Source organism: Mesocricetus auratus, unplaced genomic scaffold (assembly GCF_017639785.1).
Source record: "Mesocricetus auratus isolate SY011 unplaced genomic scaffold, BCM_Maur_2.0 Super-Scaffold_100009, whole genome shotgun sequence".
Lineage (NCBI taxonomy): Eukaryota > Metazoa > Chordata > Mammalia > Rodentia > Cricetidae > Mesocricetus > Mesocricetus auratus.
Window position 1 is genome coordinate 60672903 of NW_024429193.1, and position 11509 is coordinate 60684411.

The 11509-nt window shown below is 46.4% G+C and overlaps 1 protein-coding gene across 1 annotated transcript; it reads right to left on the bottom strand.

Moving 5' to 3' along the window:
- Positions 1 to 1586: 1586 nt before the first annotated feature.
- On the bottom strand, positions 1587 to 6892 carry LOC121142402 (igE-binding protein-like). The gene is given in 5 exon segments (XM_040752222.1): positions 1587 to 1637; positions 1639 to 1784; positions 1787 to 1976; positions 4394 to 4405; positions 5201 to 6892. Coding segments are annotated over 5 exon segments (1815 nt in total). The 5' UTR covers positions 6617 to 6892.
- Between the last annotated feature and the right edge of the window lie 4617 nt (positions 6893 to 11509).

Sequence of the window (11509 nt, forward strand, 5' to 3'; positions counted from 1 at the left end):
AATTGCCATTCCGAAGCAGAGAAACATCCCGAAGCAGAGAAACATCCCGAAGAGTCCCACCCCCACCCATTCCTTGAAATAAGAGAAGACAGAAGAGATCCATGACGACAGTCCTTCTTGTAGGGAGACATCAATTCTGGTGGATCGCTGTTCTCAAGTCCTGCAGTATCTGTTCAAATTCGAATGTCCAATTCTGTAAAATGAACTGAGAAAGACTTTTGGACAAATTAGCCGCTCTAATAAAATTTTCATATTGTATTGATGTAACACAAAGTCCAGGCATTTTATATTCACATCCTAACTGCGCCAATTGCCATAAAATATCCAATTGTTCTTGAACCAGGTCGATGCGCTGATTAACCAGCATCAACCCTCCCTGAATTTGAGTATTTGCCGAACTTTGTCGGTCGAGCGCCACTGATACTGATGATGAAAGACCATCAAGAGTATCTGCCGTTTGTACAGATGTGGATAGGGCCATTGCCGAGGCGGTCACAGAGGCAGCCACTGCTGTAGTGGCCACAATGGCTACAATTATGGCCGAGATGCCGAAATCTCTTTTTGTGCGTAGCAGAGACAAGCTACTCGGGGCTTTCACCGGCACGGGCACAAACCTCGGCATTCTAGTCACCACAGCATAAGAATATTTCGTGGCATCCCAGCATAATGTATAAAAGCAGCTCTTGGTATCACATCTTAATTCCTCATTCTCACCTATAAAATTATTGCTTACAATCCATAAAAAGGGGGGCCAAACACAAACTGGTGATGGGGCATATTCTTTTCTAATAAATTCTTTATGCTTCATATCTGAAGCTTGCCAAGTGCCGGAGCCAGATCCCCCGAAAATTTGCCCTTCCAATTGTAAGAGATTTGTCCTTTTTCCCCAGCTCCTCCTCCTATCATTACCATAGGAGTCAAATCAGTCAAAGGGATTGACCCAAGTTGTCAAGGGTGTCATATTCAAAAAATGATGCCCTAGGCTGGGTGAGAAAGTGAAGGTATTAGGGCCTACCCAGTGTTGATACCTAGATTGACATTCAGTCCAAGGCAGGATATACTCTTCTGATTGAATCCCTTTACAAAATGGGGCTAACTTTGGCTGATCATGGGGAGTAGCATTAGTACTAACCGGCAGCGCCCAACATCGGATGCATTGGCTACAATCTCTAAATCAGTTCCCCAACTAGCCTCGCCTTGCCAGGCAGCCGATTGATTCCTCAAATTAACACAGTTAATACTATTTTTATTATCATTTACTTTGGAAAAATGAAAGCATAAGCTTCCTCTTAAGGAGAGGGAGCGATTTTCTTGTACTGCATGAATCTGATTATCTTGGGGCAAATAAGCTAGCCCTAGCTCTTTATTGGTGAAAAAAATCTAGGAAACACTTGTGCATTATACATCACCGGCATGGGGAGGGGAAAGGTCGACATGATTCCCCATCTTCTTTCTCCCGTTGCCCTCCAGGCTTGAGCCATGATCATTATCATCAGGGTTCCCCATCTTACGAATGAGTCTTTCCGGAACCCAGAACGGATTGTCTTCATCCTGTGGAAAAACACAGACAGCTCCCCTGGACCTTATCAGGATAGGATCCGGGCCTTTCCATTGATTAGTTAGCACATCTTTCCATTTCACCCATTCCTTGGGCCTTTTAGGTTCTGTGCAATGTCGCTCAGCCGCACTCATCCCTGAATCATCCAAGTTCAAAAAATTCAGGGTAAAGAGTGACATGGCTATGGCCACTCTCGGTCCAGGGGGTAGCTCCATTATTGCTCCCCCTTTTGCTTTAATAAATATGATTTAAGTGTCCGATGTGCTCTCTCAATGATGCCCTGACCTTGAGGATTATAGGGCAATCCAGTAATATGAGTAACTTGCATTTGTGCACAAAATTGTTTAAATTTTTGTGAAGTATAGGCAGGCCCGTTGTCGGTTTTAAGACAGCGGGGTTTGCCCCAGGCACTCCAGGCCTCAAGACAGTGCTGAATCACATGAGAAGCCTTCTCCCCTGAAAGTGGGGTGGCAAAAAATATTCCAGAACAAGTATCAACAGAAACATGTATATATTGCAATTTACCAAAAGGGACATAATGGGTAACATCCATTTGCCAAACTTGTAAGGGGATCAAACCTCTCGGGTTAATTCCTCGATGGGGGACAGGCAAAAACTGACAGCAATTTTGACATTGTATCACTATATCTCTAGCTTCTTTTCTGGTTAAAGAAAAGCGTCTGCGTAATGTCTCTGAAGTAACATGAAATTTATTATGAAATTCTTTTGCAGCTATTATGGGTGAAGAAAGCGCAACAGCTGCAAGTCTAGTGGCTTGATCAGCGAGCGCGTTCCCTTTTGCCATGGGGCCGGGAAGACCAGAATGAGCTCTTATGTGTTCAATAAAGAAAGGATGCCGCCTTTGCAGCAGAGCAGCTCTAATGGCTTCAAATATGTGAGCCACCTTACTAGAAGGTCTAATCAACCCGGCAGTTTCAAGAATTTTAACTGCATTAACTACATATAATGAATCTGAAACAATATTAAGTGGGCCCATAAATTGTTGTAAAACTTCTAATACCACGAGGCATTCAACGACTTGTGGGGAAGATTCAGGAAAATGTTTTATATAAGTCATATCATTTACAACATAGGCCCCTTGTCCTGTTTTAGAACCATCTGTATATACTACTATCCCATTCTTAATTGGGGTATTAGAGGTAATTTTTGGGAAAACTAAAGGCTGGGCCAAAGCAAACTGTAAAAGTGGATGCCTGGGATAATGATTATCAAAGGTCCCTGAAAATGAAGCACATAGGACTGACCAGTCGCTAGAGGTGGCGGCCAAAACCTGTATTTGATCCGGAGTATAGGGGCTAACAATGATATTAGGCTCCAGACCAAAGTATTCTATTGTCATTTTAATGCCTTTTATAACCAATTGTGCAACAGCAGCTGGATACCAATCAACAATTTTAGCAGGGGAAGCTCGAGGATGGACCCAGCATAAAGGCCCTTGTTGCCAAACAACGGCGGTGGGTAGACCTTGTGTGTTCAAGACACATAACAAAATTGGCTGGGTATAATCTATCCTATCCAGCTGGGCCTGAGTTATAGCTTTCTGACTTTGCAAAGAGCCTCGCTTGCCGAGGGATCCAATTTCCTTGGGGAGGTGATATGCGGGTCCCCTTCTAAAATATCAAATAGAGGTTTTAATTCAATGGTGGGAATTTTTTTTAAAAAGGTCTTAGCCAATTAATATCACCCAATAACTTTTGAAAATCATTTAGAGTTTGTAACTTATCTTTTCTAATTTCAACCTTCTGTGGTCTAATGAAATCAGGTCGGATAACCGAGCCCAGGAATGATCCGGAGTCGGTTATTTGTACCTTTTCAGTGGCTAGGGAAAGTCCCCATTGACTTAATTGCTTTTGTAAGACAGGGAACATTTGCTGTAAAACTGTAAGATCTTGATGACATAACAGCACATCATCCATATAATGGATAGACAGGACCTGCGGGAACTGTCTTTTAACTGGGGCAAGTGCCTGATCAACAAAGAGCTGACAGATGGTTGGACTATTGGCCATTCCCTGAGGCAAAACTTTCCATTGGTATCTCTTATCTGGTTCTGCATGATTTAAAGAAGGTACCGTAAAGGCAAAACGCGGGCGATCAACGGGATGTAAGGGTATGGAGAAAAACAGTCCTTAATATCTATGATCAGAAGGGGCCACCCTTTTGGCAGGGCAGTGAGTAGAGGCAATCCTCGCTGGACCGGACCCAATAGTAACATTTGTACATTAATGGCCCTTAGGTCATGCAACAAGCGCCATTTTCCCGATTTCTTTTTGATAACAAAAATCGGAGTATTCCAAGGCGAAGTGGATGGTTCTATATGACCAAGGCAAAGCTGTTCTGTAATTATTTTCATGATGGCATTCAGTTTCTCGGAGGTTAATGGCCACTGAGGAACCCATACCGGGTCCTCCGTCTTCCATGGTATGGGTCGTGCTGCCTCAGTGGCGCTCAAGAAAAAACCCAAGCCCGTTTTACCTTCATGAGGTCGGGGTGATATAGGGCGGGGATTGCCTTGCTCAAGACGTCCCAAGCCCCGGCCTTCTTGAAACCCCATCTTTTCCATCATGTTTCTAACTGAGGGCGAATAATTATTGGTTAAGGTAAGGCCCATTTCTGTTAGGATGTCTCTACCCCATAAATTAACTGGTAAGGGTAAGACATAGGGGGTAAATTGGCCTCTCAGTCCTTCTGAGGATTCCCAAGTTAGGGCACTAGAGCTGATGTCAGGGCTGGATTGATATCCCAGCCCCTGTAGAGAATGAGAGGACTGTGTGACCGCCCAACTTTTTGGCCACCAATGTGTTGAAATAATACTTTTGTCAGCCCCTGTATCCAAAATGCCCTCAAAACTTTTGCCATTAATTCTAAGAGTTAACTTAGGCCTTGTATTTAGTGCCACAGTTAAATAGGCCGAGTCCGTCCCTGTGGATCCCATCGGACCTTTTATATCTTGTGAAATTTGATCTTTTGCTGGAAGCAATACAAGCTGAGCTATCCTATCCCCCTTATGGATGGAGAAAACACCTTGGGGGCTGGAACAAAGAATTTGAATATCTGGAATATGGTGGTTATCAATTATTCCAGGATGTACAATTAGTCCCTGCGCAGTAAGGGCACCACGGCCTATTATAAGTCCTATCATACCATCAGGCAATGGGGGATGCAAAGGTGCCGCAGGCACTGGATGGACCCCCATATGTGGCATTAGTAGGACTGAGGTGGCGGCACGCAAGTCCATCCTGACGTCTCTTGTGGAGTCGTCTCCTCCTCGGAACTGGCCTTGGCAAACTGAGTCCCGTATCTTTGCGGGCCCCGGGATCGGGGGCCCACCTGGCCGTTTTTTGGCTCTTGGTCAGCTGTACCTGGTTTACGGGGGGAAGGAGATTGCCCTTAAGGTCTCTTATGGATCTGCATTGGCTTGCCTTATGGTAGCCTTTCCCACATCTGGCACAGATAGTATCCTGACCCTTTTTAGAGCTCGACATTCTTTTTTAGGTGCCCTGGCTTTCCACAATTAAAACAGAGCCTCCGATCCTTGAAGCCCGTCGGCTTTCTTTGTGATTGAAGAATGGCAGCCGCCAAGCCTGCATTAGTAAGCGGTCCTCCGAGTTCTCTGCATACCCTGAGCCAATCATCCAAACCTTTTCCTTTCCTAGGGGCAATTGCTGTTTTACATTCTTGTGTAGCCTGCTCGAAGATGAGCTGTTCTATCAACGGCTTAACCTGCTCTGTATCTCCAAAAATTCTTCCTGCCGCTTCCGTCATCCTTGCCACAAAATCGGAAAACGGCTCCTGAGGTTGTTGTATAATCTTGGTAAGTTGTCCACCTGCCTTCCCTTTCTGCGTAAGTGACTTCCATGCCCTAATTACCAGGGTGGCTATTTGAGCATATGCGCCCCAAGGGTAATTAATTTGGTTCACAGCATAGACTCCTTGTCCTGTAAGCAGATCGAAATTCCATTCTCTCTGCTCTGGGGTGAGTGCTATGGCGTTAGCCCTCGCCTGTGACTGGGCAGCCTCATGCCATAATGCTCTCCATTCCATATATTGCCCCATATTTGGTAATACTGCCTTCACCACCATCTGCCAATCGGCAGGAGTTAGGGGATCCAAGGCAAGCCTTTCTATCTGCATAATAGTAAAGTTGGCATTAGGTCCATAATTACGAACCGATTCTGCCAATTCTTTTATCTGTTTATACTCAACCGGAGTATGTACCCGCCCTCCATTCTCTACTTCGAAAACGGGGAAGGTGAGATGGACCTTTCTTCTAATTTTTTCAGGTAAAAAGGAGAAACTATGTAAACGCCCTTCATAAGGGGGGGGAGAGAGCGGCATAGGCGGAGCAGATGGAGTTGCTATCGCTTTTGCTGAGGCCTTGCCCTTGGGTAGCAGTTTAGAGAAAAACTCCCCATCCGGGTGATATCTCTCCGCCTCGTACTTTGTAGCCTCTTCTTCTAGTTCTGTCTCATCTCCAGGGCCTAGAGAGTCTTGTTCGGAATCAGAAGACTCAGAACTGGCGGAGCTGCCGAGGTTCAGCGCCTCCAGTTCTTTAAAAGGATACATTTGACCTGTCCCTTTAGTGGAAAGGCCAGGAAGGGCATCTGGTTTTGCTATAATGTTCTCTCCTAAAACAGGAGGGCTCTTTTTCTTAGTTTTTCTTTTGTATACCTCCGTTTTCTCGCGCGCGCCTGACCTCTCACTACGTTCGGTTTCTGACATGCTATCCTGGGTTACCTCGAGAATGGCCTGACCCTCTACAACGGCCGCCTGGCAAGCTTCATCCTCAATACAGTTCTTCACTAGTTTCCATACTGCCTTGGTCCCTATCCTTAGGTCTCTTTGCTCTAGGTGTCGATCAAGATCCCTCCCCAACTTATTCCATGATGCCAGGGTGAGAGAGCCAGAAAGGGCATACCAGGGTGCCACACGATCGACCTCCTTGACAAAGCTCCGTAACGTCTTTCTGTCAACCTTGATATTCCTCTGCTTTAATACAGTCTCCAAGGTAGTTAATATGGATTGAGAGGACCCCATGGTGGCTGCAGCTTATCTACGTCTGACTAATCACCACCGTTACCAATGGTACAGATGACCGCGGCTTATCTACGTCCGTCTTACAGCAAATGGGGAAAAACGAAAGCAAAGGACAGAAGAGACTGTTCAGGCCCCTTTATCTACAGGAGGCTTAGGTGACCAGTATAAAGAAGACAAGAACAATACCAAGGAGGACGATTGCTTCAGGCAAACCCTCCCAAGGCGGAGACAACCCCAGACCAAAGTCCCAGATCAGCATACCTCTCCGAACTTACCTGCCTGCAGTTCTGAATCCTCCTCGTTTCCAAGGGGTCTTCGATGGTGCGGACGATGGCTTGGTCAGTTTCCCGGGTTTCGGCACCAGTTGTCCCGCGCTCTATCTCGCCCGCAAGAATGACGCGGCACACGATCAGGATCCTTCTGCAGTAAGCTTTATTGCTCCTGAGAGGAGGAGCATAAGCTATCACAAAGCGAAGACCCCACGCCCTAACGGGACTCTCCTTATATAGAGAGTTTCTCTCGCCTCGGACGTGGCAGTTAATTACTGGTCCAATTATGTCACCCGAGGTGACGTAAGGCACAGGCACCCCCGGCCTCGTGGGCAGGGAGCTCCTGCTCATGCGCAGCAGGGTTGTCATTGCAACTGTCAGGCGGATGTCAGCGCCATCTCGCCATGGCGTGGTTCCAGGGCAGCGCCCAACAAGACATAATGTAAAATGTAGTATTTTAACTTTGTAAAAATACTATTTTGTGTGTGAGAGCATTTGCATGTCTGTCTGTGCACCTCATGTGCCTGGTACCTTCGAACTGGATGTAGATGGTTGTGAACTGCCATGTGGGTACTGGGAATTGAACCTGGGTTCTCTGCAAGAGTCATCTCTCCAGTCCACTAATTCTTTTTAGAAATAGTGCTACACCAGGTGGTGGTGGCGCATGCCTTTACTCCCAGCATTTAGGAGGCAGAGGCAGGCAGATCTCTGAGTTCAAAGCCAGTCTGGTCTACAGAGTGAGTTCCAGGACAGCCAGGACTACAGCACAAACCCTGTTTCGAAAAACAAAAACAAACAAAAAAGGTGTCTATGCTAATTAGACATTTTTTAATGATTTATTTACTTCATGTACATTTGGTGTTTTGCCCACATGTATGTCTGTGTGAAAGTGTCAGATCCCCTAGAACTCGAATTACAGACAGTTGTGAGCTACCACGTGGGTGCTGGGAATTGAACCCCATTCTCTGGAAGAGCAGCAGTGCTCTCAACTGCTGAGCCATGTCTCCAGCCCAATTGAACATTTTACTGGTATTCTTGGGGAAGCCTGTGTCTTAGCAGTGGAGTGGGGACGGGAAGAGATCCATTCAAGGTCAATTCCTATTTAAGGAGGTCTAGGTCAACCTCAGCTTCAGGACACCCCTACTCAAAATAAACCAAGAAGACCCCATCTTCCAAAACTGACAGGACAGCCCTCGGATGCCCAAGTCCTCAGCTCCACAGCCCTTACGTGGGAAGTCCCCGAGGAGCTGGGCGTCTCCTGCACCTCAAGCTCCCAGGCCATCGACTCCTCAGCCTCAAATTCCAACACCAGTGGTGACACTTCCGGGCTACTCACTTTCGTCACTTCTGAGTCACTTATTCTTTAACCTGTAAAGGTTTCTGTGGAGCGGCTGATTACGACTTCCTAGGCGTGTCTATCCGATCAGGAGGCGTCTTCAAATGACCAGTCATGAGGACCTTCGGCCCTTGCTCCCTTACCAATCACCTTACACGTCTACACATCCTGACCAGGCCCTTCCGACACCCTGAGAGCCGTAGTACGCCCTCCGCTCCAGTCTGCTCCTTAGCCCTTGGCGTTCACGTGACAGCCCCCGCACGCAGGCTCAGTGGATACCAGGCTTGTCCTGGCTTCCTCTGTCCTTTTTCACCGAGTGTCCTTGCTTGGCCTTTCCCCCATTCCTTCTCCTTCATCTTCTCCTCTGCACCCTGCTCTGCCTGCTCTTTTTTTTTTTTTTTTTTTTTTGGTTTTTCGAGACAGGGTTTCTCTGTGGCTTTGGAGGCTGTCCTGGAACTAACTTGGTAGTCCAGGCTGGCCTCGAACTCACAGAGATCCGCCTGCCTCTGCCTCCCGAGTGCTGGGATTAAAGGCGTGCGCCACCAACGCCCGGCCTCTGCCTGCTCTTTTTAAACTCTCACCTCGATTCAACAGGGCCGGGGACGTCAGCTCAGTAGTAGAGTACTTGCCTGGATAAGTTCCATCTACGGCCTCCTTTACAAAGAAAACTGTGGTGCTAGAGACCAGCCAGCAACTGCCTACCTCCATCATAAACTGAAGTCAATCCAGGCAACTTACGGGCCACACCCTCTCCTTAAAACTAATTTCTTACTCAGCTGGCTTCCCACCCAGACTCAACTGAACATCTGGAAGAGGCTGGCAACAACTGTCTACTGAACGAGGCTGTTATGTAAACTGAGCCACGCGCACCTGGGCTCTCAGTCCACGCTCTCCTTAGAGCCAGGTTTAGTTACTATCGTTGCAGAATGAGCTTCAATGTCTACTTATCCTTTCCGCTCAACCCTTCAAATGTGTCACCCCCCACGCCCTTCCCTATATATACTAGGTCTGCAGGCTTCAAACTTGCTAAGAAGTTCAGATTGGCTTTCAGTTTGAGATCTCCCTGTTTCGGCCTCCTGGACAGAGTATCTACTTGATTTGTAACTTCTAGTCTTCCTACGATCAGTTTCAATAGACTGGCAGAGGTGAAGTCTTGCATGTGGAGCTGAGTGATACAGGATTATTTGGCAGTTAAGGAAAGAATGGTGTAGGCAGCTGGATATGTTGGTGTATGTGCTTTTGAACCCAGGTCCTTTGCTAGAGCAGCAGATGCTCTTAACTATTTCGTCTTTTTAAAGATTTATTTTTATTTTATGTACATTGGTGTTTTGCCTACATGTATGTATGTGTGAGGGTACCAGATTCCCTGGAACTGGAGTTACAGACAGTCTGAGCTGCTACGTGGGTGCTAGGAATTGAACCAAGGTCCTCTGGAAGAGCTTCCAGTACTTTCAATTGTTGAGCCTTCTCTGCAGCCCAACTATTTCATCTTCTAAACTTGACTTTAAATAATATTTCCTATGCCTTTGAGGAGTCACCCTATCAAGTCCACCCTGACCCCATTCACTCTGTAGTTTGTGCTGTGTAAATTCACTAGCCTCCTGCCTCAGCGCCTGGGATTGCAGATGTCACCACCTTGCTGGCTCTTCTTCATTGCTCTTTTCTGACAGGCTCTCAGGCAGCCCAAGGTGTCCTTGACCTCGTCTTTATCACTTTGAAGATCATTTAAGGGCTGGAGAGATGGCTCAGTGGTTAAGAGAATTCACTGCTCTTCCAGAGGCCTGAGTTCAGTCTCCAGCATGAACGTCAGGTGGCTCACCACCACTGTACTCCAGGTCTACAGGATCCAACACCTTCTTCTGGCCTCCTCCGGGCCTGTAATGCATGGGGTACACACGCGTGCGCGCGCATGCGCACACACACACACACACACACACACACACACACACACACACACACACACACACATTTAAAAAAGCATTTAAAAGTCAGGTATAGTGGTGCACACCTTAAATCCTAGCACTTGGAAGGCAGAGGCAGGCGGATCTCTGTGAGTTCAAAGCCAGCCTGGTCTACAGAGTGAGTTCCAGGCCAGCAAGTTTGAGGCCAAAAACCCAAAAGTTTTTTTGAGGTTTCAAAGAAACCAATAAATAAATAAATAAATAAATACCATTTAATAACTTGGACTGGCAAGATGGCTCACTGGAAAAGTGCTTGCTGCCAAACCTGATGATCTTAATCTGATCCCCTGAACCCAGAAATGTGGAAGGAGATCACTGACTTCTGAAAGGTGTTTGCTGACCTCCACACACAAACTGCAACATGTGTGTTAGTACTCAGGCATCTGTACTGGTCTGTCCTTGGAGTTCTGACAGGACACGCCCTCAGCAGTAGTCACTAAGACAACACCTGTGCACATTCACGATGTTCCCTTTTTTTCTTTTTTTCTTTTTGGTTTTTTTCGAGACAGGGTTTCTCTGTATTGTTTTGGAGGCTGTCCTGGAACTCACTCTGTAGACCAGGCTGGCCTCGAACTCACAGAGATCCACCTGCCTCTGCCTCCCGAGTGCTGGGATTAAAGGCGTGCGCCACCAACGCCCGGCTTAATTAACAATTAAACAAGCAAACTAGATTGTATGGTAAATTCAAAACCAACATTGTACGTACTATGTACATATGTATGGATGTATAGAAAGGGCTTCTGTAGCCCAGGTTGGTCTAGAACTCACTGTAGCTCAGAGTGGCATCTAACTTGCAGCAATGCACCTTCTTCAGTCCCCTGGGTACTGGGATAACACATGTGCACCGCCACTCTGGCCTGGATGTTTACCTTTCAAAAAAACTATCACTATTTTTACACTTTCTCAAGTTCTGAGTAGGATCACATGAAAATGTATTTTTATAAAATATATACATATGTAAGAATATATAAAAATAGGTGGTGGCAGGTTGGAGAGATGGCTCAGTGGTTAAGAGCACTGACTGCTAGCTCTTCCAAAGGTCCTGAGTTCAATTCCTAGCACCCACATGGTAGCTCACAACCATCTGTAATGAGACCTGGTGCCCTCTTCTGACCTGCAGACACACATACAGGTAGAATATTGTGTACGTAATAAATAATTCTTTAAAAAATAGGTGATGGCACACATCTTTGATCCCAACACTTGGGAGGAAGAGGCAGGTGAATCTCTGTGAGTTCAAGACCAGTCTGGTCTACAGATAAGTTCCAAGACACCCAGGGCTACACGGAGAAACTCTGTCTTGAAAAACCAAATTAAAAAGAAAAAG